The 17,609-nt window shown below is 38.1% G+C and overlaps 2 protein-coding genes across 3 annotated transcripts in view; both read right to left on the reverse strand.

Annotated features, from left to right (window-relative positions):
• inavab (innate immunity activator b) overlaps nt 1-6,304 on the reverse strand; it is a 31,350-nt gene extending 25,046 nt beyond the window's left edge. The window contains exon 1 of one of the 2 annotated variants that reach the window (XM_073825880.1): nt 6,195-6,304. The gene's annotated coding sequence lies outside the window, so the exon portion shown is untranslated. Of the gene's footprint in view, nt 1-4,319; nt 4,428-6,194 lie in introns of those variants that run through there. The other variant, XM_073825879.1, reaches the window with a different exon arrangement.
• Nucleotides 6,305-11,840: 5,536 nt separating this feature from the next.
• gpr25 (G protein-coupled receptor 25) lies at nt 11,841-12,989 on the reverse strand. The gene has a single exon (XM_073825495.1). It carries the CDS (start codon nt 12,987-12,989, stop codon nt 11,841-11,843), a length of 1,149 nt encoding a protein of 382 aa, XP_073681596.1.
• Nucleotides 12,990-17,609: the final 4,620 nt, after the last annotated feature.

A 17,609-nucleotide genomic window follows, 5' to 3' on the forward strand; every position in this document is an offset into this window, starting at 1 on the left:
AAATAGAAAACAGTTATTTTAAACAGTAAAAATATTTCAAAATTGTACTGTTTATGCTGTGTTTTGGATCAAATTAATGCAGGCTTGGTGAGCAAAAGAGAATCTTACTGTTCAAAAACTTTTGACTGGTAGTGTACAATGTTTTTGAAATAAGTCTCTTTGCTCACCAAAGCTACATTTTAACAGAAACTTTTTGTTCCATTTAAAGTATTAGCAACAAAACAATGACCATAAGGCGAAACTAAATTACAATCTAACAATTGCTCTGTATAAAATTACAACGGAGGTATCTGATATACTGAGAGTGTAACGGAGCAAACTAAAGCATAGCGTGTGAACAGAAAAGGGATGTTAAACTTAAGAAGATGGATTATGTCAGACAGATGAGTGGGATTAGTGCAGATATTAGAAAAGACAAAAATGGTTTACTAAGGGGTAACCATAGCAAGACTTTTGTCAAAACAACATTCCACGAACCATCTTATGACACTGAAAACTCACTGCTATTTTCAAACACAAGGAAATGTTACATTTAGCCGTAATAGGAATAGGACGGGCCTCAAACTAGATCCTAAATATACCCTCTGTGGGTCAATGTCAGTAATTAGTGACTTCTAACTAGTATCCATAGTATGTCACTGCATAATTAAAGCTTTGCCGTGTGAGGCTGAAAAGGAATAAGGATCTCTGAGGCCTGTGAACACCAACACCGCACCCTGGCATTTGGTACTTGTGTGGCCGCGAGGCTCCCTTTTGGGAAAAAGAGGATGTAAAGTGAAAATTGGTTTCAAATGAGCCAAAGCACAGATGGATTCTCTGATGTGGACTGACGTGTCGTGCGCTGTACCACCAGCGCTGCAGCGCAGCACGAATCCCTCAGGCTGAAAACCCCATGACTACTTTCCCTCCGTATATTCATTACAACTGCGGCAAGACTCAGCAGATGAAACGGACCTCACAGATCCTGGCTTAACTCACTCTGCTTCACTGGGTGGTATGTGTGCTAGTGGAAAATGTTTGTGGCTAGTTCACCCAGGACATAGCATACATTTGAATATAATCAGAAAAACTTTAGGAAGGTGATCTTACAATATTGCCGCTACTTAATCTGAATGTTTCCACCCACGGCGCCGCCATTTTGTTTTCGCAAGCGACAACGGTGTACCAGTTCTAACGGCATGGCAAAAGTTCAAGCAAAGCATGCTAACTGTTCTGTCATTGGCTGCACAGACGAGCACAGAAAACTATTTAGAGTCTCACACAGACTGAGACGTCTCAGAGGTCAGAGGTCAGTCTCAGAGGAGATGAGAGCAGTGGATTTAGATTTATTTACTGTATATTACGCTGCTGCCACACAGATCTAATATAAACATGCATTTTTCCCCAGCTGTTTACCTTCACAGACTTAACTGACTTTTTCTGTAACTAATAGTGTGTTTTTAACATAAACTTGTGTGTATTTGACAGTTTAAGCGCAATAAGACATGAAAGAGAACTAGTACTCATGTGCGGTGTGACAAGAAGCTCTTTGGATGTTCGCACTCATAAAGTATATCAGAAGTATATCAGAAGTTTAATATGGTTTAAAACACATTATTTCAGTGTGATAGACATAATAATCAAAACCAGGGTTGCCAGGTTTCCACAAGAAAACCCGCCCAATTCCTACTCAAAACTAGCCCAACTGTGTTTCGGAGGGGGTCCCCCAGTAAAAATAGATTTTCGGGGGGTCAAATGCATGTTGTTTGGTGGGGTTCCCCTGGTAAAATTCACATTCCAGAGGCTAAATATCACATTAAAACCTGTGGCAACAGTGTTAAAGCCCAATTCTGAGAGAAAACCGCAGACTTGGCAACACTGAAGACTTATATTATATATTGTATAAAGGGGCATAATAGGTCTCCTTTAAAAAAAAGGGCAAACATCCAGTTTACAGTTCACACTTAATAAATAGGGTTATATCCAATTTTACAACTTTGTTGCTATGACAAGGTAATGACTAAAGCCCTATCAAAGAAAAAGTGACAAGACATCTTTTAACTGAATAATTATTGTAATTCACTGACTGTAACCTTGATGCTTGTTTTTACAAACGAGGAACAAATTAAAATTAACTGTTGTGGTATTTAAAATTATACCAATAATGCTGTCAGTTAAGCTCAACCTGTATTGTGAAATAGTTCTTTAAATGTAAATTATATTCAACATGTACACAGGGGAATATTACTGCCACGTAAAACAGAAATACACAGGGCAGCATTGCTTGGTCTTTTATCTATTACTCATGAAAACAATATCGTTTTAATCGCCCTTTCTTTATCCGAGAGGAAGTACAGTTTTTCTTTGAAATCAGTGTGTTATGGTTACATATGACTTTAGTCGGTTCCTGTTTAGCCTTGTGTCACCGCACAGGACAGCAGATAGATATTTTATGTATGCGACTGCGTAACAGTAATGCAGTTTAATAGAAGACTATTTCTGAATAATCCCGTTAGGTTTACAAAAGCTGAATGATGCATACGTTTACAAGACAGGAAACCACTCACTTACTTTTCTAGACTGGACTGACTGTTTTGATTTGTATTACTCTAAAACATCATACAGTACAATTTTGTATGGGAAGGAAGGTACGAAATAGAAACATCACTCTCCAGCGCCTGTCATTGTATAAGGCCACATCCAGAGGTGCTAATGAGAGCCTTAAAACTGAGCTGTCGGCAGCAAACAATACACACACGCTGCTTGGCTCCGGTTTGGCCGACCCTGGCTATGAACCAACAAAGCCACAGATTCCAGGGCTATTCACGTTCAGTGGTCTACACACCTCCCTCTGATGCCGGCCCACTCAAATCACCCTTGATGCTCTGAATCACACTGATCGCTGGATTCCACAGCATTACACAAGGACAAATTGTTCAGCTGTCTTTCTTACACAAGGAACAAAACCTGAACAATTATATGAGACTGCAGAGCATTGACTTTATTAGTTCAAAGCTAAACTTGTAGTTCTGAACTGACTGATCTAGTTCATGAGTCTTTCTAAGCATCAAACCAAACCCCTGTTGCAGAAACGAGTGTTCCCAGCTGAATTAATGAATGGTGTGTAAAATAATATCCAGCTTTAGACAATGAAACAATATAAGCATGTGATTCTCACGTGGCAGCTAAAATACCTGTGCAGGTTTCTTTCCTCTTTATAACTTCTCTACACTGTGCACACAATATTATACTTCCATATAAACAACAATCACAAGAGTTGACTAACTTCACACTGTAAAAATTTTTATGACATCCGTTCTGTGTTTCACAATACAATTCATTTAGTCATTTCTACTCATTTTTATGAGTTTGAAACTTGATTTTCTAAGTTGTTAATTAAATTCAAAGAGGTAGAAAACTGCAGGTTGTATGAAGGCATCACTTTGATTTTACTTAAAACTTTAGGACAGCAACTTTAACACAATATATGACCATGGACCACAAAACCAGTCTTTAGTAGCACAGATATATTTGTAGCAATAGCCAAAAATACATTGTACATTGTCAAAATTATCGTTTTTTTTTTTGTTTTTTTTTTCCTAAAGTAAATATATCAAAACTTAATTTCTAATTAGCAATATGCATTGCTAAGAACTTCATTTGAACAACTTTAAAGGTGATGTTCTCAATATTTAGAATTTTTTGCACACTCAGATTCCAGATTTTCCAAATATTATCCTATCCTAACAATACATTAATTGAAAGCTTACAGATAATGTATAAATCTCAATTTCAAAAAATTGACCCTTATGACTGATTTTGAGTTCCAGGGTCACATATGGGCTAGGAAACTGTTGTCTAGTTATTTAAAATGACTTCTCAACTAAATAAAAAAAGTTTTAATTTAATTAAACATACAGAGTATCACTTAACCACTTCATTTAAAAGGCATATACTTACTAAAACACTTTCGCAGTAATATTTTAAACACAAAGCCTGCATTTGTCATTGTTAAAACACTTTTGCAGTGATATTTTCAACATAAAGACAGTCTGTGTATTTTGCTGCATTTTCTACAATAATTAAAATAGGAAAAAGTCAGGTTATTGTTACTTTGTTCGGTTTTTTTAAGTGCACGATGCTTTAAAACTAATTAGACGTAAATATACAGTTTATTAACTTTTCTTCACAGATGTTCAACTTTGAATAGTTAGAAAGAGTTTGAAAACTTGCAAACTTTGGTTGAAGTGGCTGTAACGTTATAAGCTCAACTTTCATCTGGTGCGTTGTTAAATAAGGCTATGTGTAGATATTATCGATTTATGAAAATATTACCATACCTTTTGTCGTCATAACAGGAAAAGCTACGCAGAGTCGTCAAATCTTTACGCAATGCATTATCATGGGATATTATTTATCCACGCTTTCTCCAGCGACGCATTCCAAATTGATGTAAGCGAGACTCTGAAGAATGGACGAAACCAAACCACGCGAACTAAAGGTGTTTCTTCTCACGTAGATTCTCAGTGATGGTTACGACAACAGAAATAACATTTAAAAGAAATTCACAACGCAGAAAAGTCAACACGAGATGTCTGAAGACGTGCGAGACCTGTCTTTTTGTTCTGTGTGTTTTACGACAGCAATTTTAAAGAAACTTAAAACCATATTCCCCCATGCCACAATGGTACGCCCCTCACCCCTCCAGAAACTTTTTTCACAGCGCTGACTGAACTGGCGGTGGGAAGTCCGACTCATTTTACTGAATCGGTTCTTTCGAACAACTTTGTGAACTAGGTAAACCAGTTAATAAATAATTGCAATGTATTACTATATCTGACACCGGACCACAAAAACAGTCATAAGGGTCAAGCTTTTGAAACTGAGATTTATACATCATCTGAAAGCTGAATAAATAAGCTTTCCATTTGTTAGGATAGGACAATATTTGGCCAAGATACTTTGCAAAAAAAAAAAAAAAAAAAAAATCTAAATACTGCTGTTAAAGTTGTCCAAATTAAATTCTTAGAAATGCATTGCATATTACTATTTGAAAATTAGTAATTTTGATATATTTACTGTAGAAAATTTACAAGAGACAATCTGTACTGCTGGCTATTGCTACAACTATACCATTGCTACTTATGAATTGTTTTGTGGTCCAGGGTTACATATTGTTAATAATTATATTATTATATTTGTAATAATCAGTGTTGGAGGTAACGCAATACGCAAGTATTGCAGGTTATGTAATCAGATTACTTTTTTCAAGTAACTAGTATAGGATTGCTTTTTAATTTACAAGAAAATTTCTGAGTTACTTTTCAAATAAGTGACTTTGTTTCCCCATTTTGTTTTCTGTTATTCACTGACACCTCTCCTGTCCCGAATATAAAAAATATAACTATATAAAAATAAATATAACTCTTGTTTTTTTTTTATTGAAAATAAATAAGCAAGCCCAGCCCAGGTGACAAAAGTAACTCAAAAGTAACGTAATTGATTATTTTTTTACAAAAAATTAACCAAGTAACACAATTAGTTACTTTCTAATGGAGTAACGCGATATTAATGCGTTACTTTTTGCGTGACTTTCCCCAACACTGGTAATAATAAGTGTGCTTTTGTAATTTCAGTTAAAGAAACTTCAAATCAGTGGTTTTCAGTTCAGTAGTCAGTTGACTCGTGTACGAATTGTTCAGAACGATTTGGTGAACCGGTTCAAAAGATTCATTCACAAATCGGACACTGTTAACGGAACACATGCTGAGCAGCATGTACAGTTTGATCGTACTTTATTGGCCTAAATCGTTTGCAAACGACACGTCGGTACTGTATTGGATAGGAAATGAGGGCTTTTGTAATTTCTATAAAATGAGCCTTTGAGCTGCATGCAATCGAGTCTTTTGAAAGGCAGAGAAGGTAGAATGTAATGTGCCATTATGGGACTGCAGGGTGCTGGTGCCTTTTATTAACATATGAAAGGTTTCACCTTGAAAAGGAGACTGTCTCACAGTAAATGCCCATGCGCCAGGCACAGAAAAGAGAGAAATGTTCATTGAATTGCCAAAGCAAGCGTATTTGAACATAGAATAGCTTTCCACTGCAGTATTCTGTTTTCTTACTTCATACGGTAAGATCCGAATACCGAAAGTGTCATATAAAATGGAAGTTAACCCTGTTACACAGTAATGATCTTGCTCCATGTTTCACACCTTTCATACTTGGTTAGTAAAACAGGTTTCGAAGCGTTTGTAAATCTTGCGTCAGGAGTCTGTCTGAGGAAATGTCACCACGTGGATCCTTCAGCTGTCTTGCGTCTTCTGAAACAAACAGAAAAAAAAATATTTCCGTCGCATATGACTGGATATACAGCGTGTGAAAGTTTCTGTACAACTTATGAATATATAATAAGGTAAACACAGAAGCAGGCTATGATTGGTTGGCTGTTCCTCAAGAACTTGCTGTGGTTAGCCAAGAAACAAACGGTGTATAGGCAGCTATTAGCAACCGCTTGTTTAAAATATCATGACAGCTTGTCTGCAATGCGACGTTCTTAAAATATTGAGCCATACTAATAATGCAGCATATGACAACAGTATCAATAAACACATAATTTATAAACACGTTGAGTTTGTAACTTGCAAAGCGCACACCTACCGCAAGATGTCAGCAGCGAGCTGTGAGGTTTGGTCTTCAGTGTTTTGTAGTAGTCTTTAACAAAAATGCTAATGATATGCCATAAACAAAAAATCCAACAAGTTTCGCTTACACAAAAGTACAAACAGATCTAAGTATTGTTTTACTAACCTTACGAATATTGTTTACAACTAACATGCAAGTTAACGTGGGCTCAAATGAGACATTTCTCAGTCTGTATTATAGAAAAGAACATAATAGTCCACATTTATAATTGTTTTAGAATTTAAGTTGTGTAATTGAGATGGGTTTGTCAAAATCTTTCCTGAAGTGCTTTGCCAGTACTGTGTGGTTTCCCCTAAGAGGAAAAAACATTTACTTTGCAAGTGTTTGAACTCATTTATAGCTCTTTTGATCTATGTCTCTAGTCAAAGCATGCAGTAAACTTGGATTGAGTTTTACTATGATGATTCACATATTAGCCACATACATTTTGGCAGCAACACATGTGAAAATCAGAATCATACATAATAATTTTGTAGTAGTCTGATATAGTCTGATAACCACTGTGTGTGAATTGGTATTTTCTTCATTACAAGAACCAAATGTCACCAGAAGTATAGTAATAACAGCAAAATTTGACCTTTGAACATTTTTTGGTCAACATGATGAAACAAGCTTATACAGTGGTGTGGAAAAAGTGTTGGCCCCCTTAATGATTTTTTTTTTTTTTTTTTTTTTTTTTTTGCATGTTTGTCACACTTTAATGTTTCAGATCATCAAACAAATTTAAATGTTAAATCAAAGATAACACAAGTAAACACAACATGAAGTTTTTTTTATAAAGGTTAAAACACCTCAGTTTCTCTAGCCACACCCAGGCCAGATTACTGCCACACCTGTTCGCAATCAAGAAATCACTTAAATAGCCTGACAAAGTGAAGTAGACCAAAAGATCCTCAAAAGCTACACATCATGTTGAAATCCAAAGAAATTTAGGAACAAATGAGAAAGAAAGTCATTGAGATCTATCAGTCTGGAAAAGGTTATAAAGCCATTTCTAAAGCTTTGGGACTCCAGCGAACCACAGTGAGAACCATTATCCACAAATGGCGAAAACATGGAACAGTGGTAAACCTTCCCAGGAGTGGCCGGCCGACCAAAATTACCCCAAGAGAGCAGCGACGACTCATCCAAGACGACCCATCCACAACAACATCTAAAGAACTGCAGGCCTGTCTTGCCTCAGTTAAGGTCAGCGTTCATGACTCTACTATAAGAAAGAGACTGGGCAAAAATGGCCTGCATGGCAGAGTTCCAAGACGAAAACCGCTGCTGAGCAAAAAGAACATAAAGGCTCATCTCAGTTTTGCCACAAAACATTTGATGATCCCCAAGACTTTTGGGAAAATACTCTGTGGACTAACGAGACAAAAGTTGAACTTTTTGGAAGGTGTGTGTCCCATTACATCTGGCATGAAAGTAACACAGCATTTCAGAAAAAGGAACATACCAACAGTAAAATATGGTGGTGGTAGTGTGATGGTCTGGGGCTGTTTTGCTGCTTCTGGACCTGGAAGACTTACTGTGATAAATGGAACCATGAATTCTGCTGTCTACCAAAAAATCCTGAAGGACAATGTTCGGCCATCTGTTCGTGACCTCAAGCTGAAGCGAACTTGGGTCCTGCAGCAGGACAATGATCCAAAACACACCAGCAAATCCACCTCTGAATGGCTGAAGAAAACAAAATGAAGACTTTGGAGTGGCCTAGTCAAAGTCCTGACCTGAAGCCTATTGAGATGCTCTTGCATGACCTTAAAAAGGCGGTTCATGCTCGAAAACCCTCCAATGTGGCTGAATTACAACAATTCTGCCAAGTGAGTGGGCCAAAATTCCTGCGCAGCGCTGTAACAGATTCATTGCAAGTTATTGCAAACGCTTGATTGCAGTTGTTGCTGCTACGGGTGGCCCAACCAGTTAAGTTTAGGGGGCAAACACTTTTTCACACAGGGCTATGTGCCCTTCATAATAAAAAAAAAACTTAATTCAAAAACTGCATGTTGTGTTTACTTGTGTTATCTTTGATTAATTTTTAAATTTGTTTAATGATCTGAAATATTAAAGTGTGACAAACATGCAAAAAAAAAAAAAAAAATCAGGAAGAGGGCCAACACTTTTTCACACCACTGTATATGTTATAAAAATGCAGAAAGTTTAGTGTGAAAGGTGCACATATAAAAATACTTCTGTCAACGGAATGTCCCCATAAAACATTGAAACCCAACTGTTTCAGTTGTGAATTATGGAAAAAAAGTTTCCATGTGCTGTTTTGCTAGCACATTTACCACAGACAGTAAATAGAAGCTGTGATCACCTAAACCGAGTCAAAATGTGTTTCCTGTGTAGAGTAAATTGTGTGGTTCTGTGGACAAAATGAATGCCTTTGTCTAGACTTAAGCCGCAAAGCATCATGTGACCAAAATGGTGCAAGAAAGCTTATTTCCTACGATGTTATCTAGGTGACTAATGTGCAATTTCCCAGATATTATACAAAAAGAACTGAATGTGAATAATGTTTATGAAGTTGAGATATTTAAAGTCAGACTTTGTTTTCTATTTAGAACTGTGTACTACATTAAATACATATAAAAAACAGGACATATTATTTTCCTTTCATTTTCAATAACTGAAAACAGAGTCTGTTTTGTTCAAATTTACAAAAATTTTATCTCATACCGTATGCCCGCCTTTCAGTTTTACTAACACACTTCCTTTGTTGTGTCTTTAAATTTGTGGACAGAGTAACAAAGTGTGAAAGAGGATTCATTATCAAACCGAGAGTACCTTATCAAAATGCTGACTGCAATGCAGGGGAAAGCGTTCATGAGAATGTTTGTGAAATAACATTCTCACCGGGGTTCTTATGTAAACTTAAACTGTGGTTAATGAGGGCAGTTGTAAAAAGTCAACATAAAAGTAAAGGATAGGTCATAACCTATTTTTTTCTTAGAAAAAAAAACATGTGGCATTGATGTTTCGGGGTAAAGCGGTGCAGTTTGTGTTGACGGCACATAACACACGCGCGTTAATGAAGCCAGATCAGTTAATTCATTTAAGTTAAAAAAGCTTACTTGTTTTAGTGCAATCAGTAACTTCAAATCTGATGATTTATTTAAAAACTTGGTGCCATACATCAAAGAAAACAAAAAACTATTGAACTTTCACAACATCCCACTCGATTCCTGAAATCATTCAGCAACGCTGGCACTTATTTAACTGACTTGTTAACTCACACTCTGACAGTTCTTTTTTGTATTGTTTCAAATGCAATTGAAAAAGTTTGGTTTCATTTTATTTATTTAATTATTAATTTTGCTTGTATTGTTTCAAATGCTATTGAAAAAGTTTGGTTTCATTTTATTTATTTAATTATTAATTTTGCTGTGGAAGGCAACACACGGCAATGGAAAGACATTTGAGTAGCTGGTAGCTTTTCTTCCACTTAATGTGTTTTGTTTTGTGCCAGCAGTTTTTCAGTCCTTTTCACGCAGAGTATTCTATCATTTTTTCTAAGCTAAGAGTTGTGACCTAGGTTTGCCTTTTAAGCGGTGCATGCAAGAACCATCTAGTATCAAAACTTGCTGTGTGATTCGCATCGCAGTTCCCTTTCGAAATGAATCACACACAGCAAGTTTTGATACTAGATGTTTCTTGCGGTGCATGCAAGAACCATCTAGTATCAAAACTTGCTGTGTGATTCATTTCGAAGGGGAACTGCGATGCCATGCCACCAAGTGTGAACCATTGAACTCTCAAGTCTCACTGCAGCCCACTCAGGTTCTCATGAGAAAAGTTTTTCAGAAAAAAAATGAAACCTTTGTTCTGATGCCATTCTCATTTGTTCAGTGCATTATAGTGATGATGACTGATCAGTGCAATGATTTTTTTGGGACGCTAAACATTTAAACGCTCTGAAGAACGGTAGGTGATTTTGCTGTATAATGAGATAAAGGCTGATAAAACATTTCTCAAAATTCTTAAAAAAATAGAGATATTTAGGAATTTGAATATACAGTGATTCAAGTGTTTTGTTTAAGCTACAATATTATTAATAAAATTGAAAGAGACTTATATGCTGATAAATGTAAGAAATTTTATTAAAAAGCATGCGTACACAAGTAAATATAAAGAGTAACCATTTTTTTTTAAATGTTGTATCTAGAAATATTTAAACTAAATTACTAAATAACAAAATTACTATATAATGACCACCATGCTTTCTAGATGACTTTCATTGCTTGCAATGCATTTCAATTATTCTTTGTACACTAATATGTTCACCAATACATAATCTGTTTTTATGTAAGAAATTAAAAATAGAAATGTATATACAATTGCTCAAAAAATTATACATGATAAACGCAAAAACATGCAACATAACTTAGCAAATACAGACAAGTACATATGTGACCCTGGAAGACAAACCCAGTCATAAAGGTCACATTTTTGAAATTGATATTTATGCATCATATAAAATCTAATGATAAATAAGCTTGTTAGGATAGGACAATATTTGGCTGAGATAAAACTATTTGAAAATCTGAAATCTGAGGGTGCAAAAAAAAAAAACCCCTATTGAGAAAATCACCTTTAAAGTTGTCCAAATATAGTTCATAGCAATGTATATTACTAATTAAAAATTAACGTTTGATACATTTACGGTAGAAAACATGATCTTTACTTAATATCCGAATGATTTTTGCAATAAAAGAAAAATGAATATTAAAAATAATATAAACAAATATACCCATGCTACTTACGACTGGTTCTGTGGTCCAGGGTCACATATAAAAAGAAACTGTGTTTTAAAGTTGCTAGATGAGTGTAAGCACAAAGTCTAAATACTCACAATTGTCACTAAATTGCTGTACAATGGCCAAGTTGATCAATGATACTTTTTAGATTAATGAATATTTGTCGAAATGTGTACACAACTAAATTATTGTTCACTCATAATTTCTGTAGGAAATTAAACAGGAATTGCATTAAACATTGCTCAAAGTGAAAAAAATATATGTACTACTCAATTTAAACACTCTAAATGATTAATTAATATCTAATTTGAGCAAATGCTTAAAACTAAAGATCTTAACATCAGCTTAATTTGATTTCACTGACTAAAGAGAGCGTTCTGAAAACGGCAAACTGAAACAGAGATTTCACTCCTTAAGAGTAAGTGAGAAAAGCCGCCCGCGGGTTGATGCATTTCCAGAATAAGTCTCAGATGTGCCATTAGAGAGAGAATTAGATGAGATGTAGCTGTGGTTCACATCTCCTTGACCCACGCAGCTGAAACAGAGGATCAAAGCTCTGCGCCTGAAATGCTGATCCAAAAAGAAGTAGATGGCTGGATTTATACAACTGTTGAGAAATGCCAGACAGCAGGACAGTGTGAGTCCTTTAAGCACGGTCACCCTTGTTTCGTCGCTGAGATCTCCTGTTCTTATCAGTCCGATGACCTGGATGGACTTGAACAAATTGAATGGTAGCCAGGAGATCAGAAAAGCAGCGATTATTGCAAACACGATCTTAACCGAATGGCGTCTTCTGGCTTCTGCACGTGAGTTTGCGGCGGTCTGGCAGTGACGCCGCAGGTTAACCAAAATCGACCCATAACAGAGGCAGAGAATCAGTACGGGGAGCAGAAAGGTTAGAAATATGGTCAGAAGATTCATTCCTTGGACAAAAGGGGATTTCGAATCTTCCGAACACACCGTATCGTCTATCAACTGACGGTACACCAGAGATGGAATTCCTAGGAAGAAAGAAATGATCCACACGACGGCACAGGTGATCTGGGCACAGTTGCTGCTTCGCAGAAACTGAGAGTCCATGAGGCGCACCACAGCCAGGTATCGGTCTACACTCATGCAGGTGAGGAAGAAGATGTTGGAAAAGCGGTTGACTGCAATGATGAAGCTGCTGATCTTGCACGAGGCTTCACCGAAGGGCCACTCTTCATAATAGGCCGAAGCTGCCCATAACGGCAATGTGAAGACAAACACAAGGTCAGCCAATGCCAGGTTCATCACAAAGATGTCCACAAGACGTTTGTTTTTCTTACGCCGCTTGCCGATGACCACAATGACAAACAGGTTCCCCGAGAAGCCAGTGAGGAACATGATGATGTACAGCACAGGAATGTAGATATTGGACATTGGCAGAAATGCCCTGTCCACCGTTGTATCGTGAAGGGTGTAGTAGTCATACTCATCTGTGTAGTTCAGTGGAAAAACATGAGCAGAGCCGTAATCGCTTGTGGAGCTCATTGTAACTTCAGAGAGTGCCATCTCTGTGCTGCTTGCCATCTCTGCACAAGTGATGGGCAAAGCAGAGAAAACCTAGCATGTCACATGCTTGGAAACCACAGACTGCAATAACAGGCTCTCACTCTATTTCCTTAAAACGTTAAATTTATCACAGAGAAACACGTTTTCTTTAGCTTACAGTTCTGAAATGTAAATTCTTGGTGTTTTTTATTTCCATCATGTTAATATAGATATTTAAGAAGGATTTCATTTGTTGCTAATTGGTTCATGAGTACTTTTTTAAAGCTGATTTTCATTTTTTTCTGAGCACTTTCGAGATATTGAGCTTGAAAGTTTTAGCATCTTGTCAAAGAATAACAATATGTGAATAACTACATTTTGACAAAAATGTCAGATAGAACCTTATAATTCTAAGGTGACGATTTGTGACCTCAAAACCAGTCTTAAGTGGCACGGGTATATTTGTAGCAATAGGCAACAATACATATGGTTCAAAATGTATTTTTCTTTTATGCCAGAAATCTACTTTCTACTGTAAATATATCAAAACTTAACTTTTGATTAGTAAATTTTCAACTTTAATATTTAGTTTTTTTGCACCTTAGATTGCAGATTTTCAAATAGTTATATTGATATCCCATACATCAATGGAAAGCTTATTTATTTAGCTTTCAGGTAATAAATCTAAAAAAATTTTTTACCCTTATTACTGGTTTTGTGAACCAGGGTCACATTTGATGTTAGAATCTTAATGCAAATGTTTGTCATGAGATCTTTTCTCATGGGAATAAATAATGTTTAAGCAGTTTTCTCTCATATGCACAATCAGTTCCTCTTAGCAAGACTAAGAGACAAAGCGTCATGCACACAGTTAAAGAAAGAAGTGAGAAAAATGATGTAGTTGGTTGGTGAGATTTATTTTTGTAATTCGTCTGTGCAACGAACTTAAGAATAAGAGTGTGAAAGGCGCAGAGGTTTTTGACAAATCTACCGAGCTGTTGTGGTTTCCTGGTGTTTACAGGGGCACCATACGTTTTTATGCTAATTGCTTACAAGACAGGATACAAATGTTCTGTAAAGGGCTACTTTTATAGCTTTCTGTCAGAACAAAAGTAATAGAAATACATAAAATGGTCATGCGCAGTAACAGAAAATTTTGTGGGAAATAGTGCTGCAAGGTATGATGCACATCTCACATGAAAGTAGCTTTCAAACCGAGTAGGTTTCTGTTGGTCAACATGGCAAATCCATGTGGCCAACCTGAACTCGTTGCGAAATCTCCAAATTGCTTTCGAAATGACTGGGCTTTGCAAACAAAACTACGGTAAATGTAGTCACACCTTAGAGCAGGTGAAACATTTGAACAAATTTCAAGGAAACCTTTTTATCAGTGTGAAGAAATCTGAGGTGAGCTACGTTGTTTCAGCTGTGTCCAAACAAAATGATTGCATAATTATAACTTATCAATTTGATTTTATGCTTTCAGATTCCTTTTAAATATTTTTAGGATATATTTTATTCTAGATATCTGTTTGTATGTGCACATCTGTTGAATTATTATTATTATTTTTTTCAGATTGTTTTTGAGGACCAGCTATTGATGTGGTTCCTGCACTACCTTGTAATGTTTATCACGCCCTGGGTTTAGAGGCGGTTACGCAGTGGTTAGAGATGTTGGCAATAACCGAAAGGGTCGAAGATTTCCTGTGCTGATCAGTCAGCAAAAAAAAGAGTCTTCTTTCACTTTAAGGACTACATTAATAAAACGGTTTTACATTAAATATTAAATTAAATTAAATATTACATTTTCAAGCACAACAAAATCAAACACCAACTGGTTACAAATTTGTAAAAGCTCTATATGCAGACAATACGGTGCTGTACATGTTAGAACTAATGTTAATGCAACTGGTCATCTGCAAATTTCTGGTCATCTGCAAATCTGCATGATGCCAGCTCATGTCCATCTCAGGAAAGAAAAAAAGGATTCATGCTAAATGTCACATGAGAAACCAGAATTATTGCATCCCGTTTAGGTCTTCTGTATGCACTCGTTACATATAAAGCTGTTTTATATAAGATTCTTTGAAGAAAAGATACCAAAAAATAAGCTTAATTGATGTCTGTAATATATGAAGATTGATATATATATATTGGTGGCCAAAATTATTTGAACATTAATTTTTTTACCAGCTAAAAATGGTTTTAAGTCAGTTATTTCTATATTTTGCTGTAGTGTGTCAGTAGGAAATGTCAGTTTACATATCCGAACATTAATTTAGCAATTAACTGTAATAATCCAGTGAGATTACTGTGACTATTTCTCTTCTCACTGATATAAAAAAATGAAATTGAAAAACATTTAGCTAAGTTAGCTTTTTAACTCAAAATAAAATCATTAGATATTACTGTTATTTTATAATGCTGTTAACACTTTCTCTGACAAGCGGCAGTAATGAAAACTGTTTTCTGGTTGTCCTGTAATGTTCACATATACCCTGCACTGGAACTAAAGATTTTATAGTTAAAAACTAACAATTTTTAGGTTTATGCAAAAAAAAAAAAATTACAGACTGAAAAATACAAAATTGAAATGTATTGTATGCTATTTTTAAAGTCAATAAATTTTATTTTTGTGACAAAAACAGTGTCTTCCTTTTAGACTACACACAAAGCAGTAATGCTCATACAGTACATTAATGTACTATTTGTTAAAAATTGAATTTATTCATGAATTCATAAAAAAAGAGCATTCTACTAATCTGAATGCAATTACGGTACTGTGATATTCACTGTATAAAAATTACAGTAGTACAGTAAGTTACTGTGATTAAACTTACAGTCAGCATACTGTGGAATATATTACCACAACTTACTTGCCAATTGCTGCCAGCAAGTACAGTTCCCCTTCAGTCGTTTCACTACAACGTTACATATGGGAACTCGCCTGAGATACCAATCACCTCTGAGCTTTATAGAAAAGGCCAATGAAAATTGGCAAGTGGAATTTGCATGCCGAACCACTCCCCCGGACATACGGGTATATAAGAGGGCGGTAAGCAACCACTCATTCAGATTTTCGCTTCGGAGCCTCACACATGAGCTACGAGCTGTCTTCATTCATAAAAAGAAGAGATTACAACTTCTGCAGAGTTCACGCTCTCTCCGCTGACGTGCTGCCGACTAAAAAAACAATTTCATATAGCAGCCGTCAGCGTGATCCTGCGAGCCTGCATCAACATCAAGCCGGCTTTTTGCACAACAGCGAGCCCACCTGAGTGCCCACGTTGAGAGGCATCTTCCCGGTATGTCTTTCCGACCGTGTGTTTCTGGATGTGGTAGTTTCCTTACCTCTCTGGACGGTCATGATCATTGATGATTCATTGCGAACGCATGTCCATGGCTACGTTGAGATCCCGCCTCTCGTTTGCGAGACGGCTCCCCTCGTCGTCTTCCCCGCGGTAGTTCGTCTAGCCGTAAAGGCTTTACAGCTGCCACGGCGAGACACTTAGGGGAACTCACGGTGACAGTGCAGAATGTTCCGCCGGGCAGAAAAACCCTGCAGACTTCTGCTCCATCGGGTAGTCCCGTCGTACTGCCCAAGCTGATCGCTTCCCCGCCCCGCGGACTGAGTGTCTCCTTCGGTGTGCCCCCAGAGGATAAGATATCTATCATTGCATCAGAGGGTGAACAGTCGGCTGATGAGGCGGACAGCTCGTCGGGACAGCGCCCCCTCCGCGGTCGCTACCCCGTCTGAGGCGGACGCCGAACTGTCGGCTATGCTCCTCCGGGCCACCAGGGGGATCTGGCTGGAGGTGCCTCAGGCGCCCTCACCTGATCCCTCGAGGTTGGATGATTGGTTTCTGGGGGCGGGGTCCGCATCACCGCCGCGCTCCCCCCGGTGCCTTTCTTTCCGGAGGTGCACAAAGAGCTAACCAGGTTGTGGCGGGCCCCTTATTCGTCTCGTCCGCGCCCTGGCTCCTCGGCCCTCGCTACCCTCGACGGCGGGGTAGCCAAGGGTTACGTGGCGGTCCCCCAGGTTGAGCGTGCGGTCGCGGTGCACTTGTGTATCAGGCCAAGGCACTAAAAAACTGCACGAGAGTAGTTCCAACCAAGGGGTAATGCAGGACTTGCGTGCAGAGACCGACTTCGCCCTCCGGTCGACGAAGGTCACGGTGCAGTCCCTTGGTCGGGTGATGTCCACTCTTGTGGTCCAGGAGCGACACCTCTGGCTGACCCTGGCTCAGATGGCAGACGCCGACAAAGCACGTTTCTCGGCGCTCCCGTCTCCCAGGGCGGCCTCTTCGGCGACACTGTCGGGGACTTTGCCCAGCAGTTCTCGGCAGTCCAGAAGCAGACGGAGGCCATTAAACATATCCTGCCCCGGCGCGAGACAACCAGGAAGTCCCCGGGTGCCCAACCTCAGCCTGCCCGTCGCCGAGGGCGCCCCTCTACGGCCCCGAAACAATCTGCTCCGTCTCCGGCCGAGGCCCATGACGCAGCCCTTGCGTCGAGACGTCGAGCCGGCCTCAGGGACCAGCCAAGAACACCTGCAGGTCTACGAAGTGTCCCTGACACGGGCAATCCGGAGATGGAGGAAGTTGCTCTTCGGGGGACGACAACATCAGCGCCCCCACTCCCGGAGGAGGGCCGAGAGCT

This window comes from Garra rufa, chromosome 20 (assembly GCF_049309525.1).
Source record: "Garra rufa chromosome 20, GarRuf1.0, whole genome shotgun sequence".
In the NCBI taxonomy this organism is placed as follows: Eukaryota; Metazoa; Chordata; class Actinopteri; order Cypriniformes; family Cyprinidae; genus Garra; species Garra rufa.

What these genes read in the sequence shown, in the direction of transcription:
- gpr25 (XM_073825495.1), bottom strand. Translation starts at nt 12,989, where the DNA reads ATGGCAAGCAGCACAGAGATGGCACTCTCTGAAGTTACAATGAGCTCC.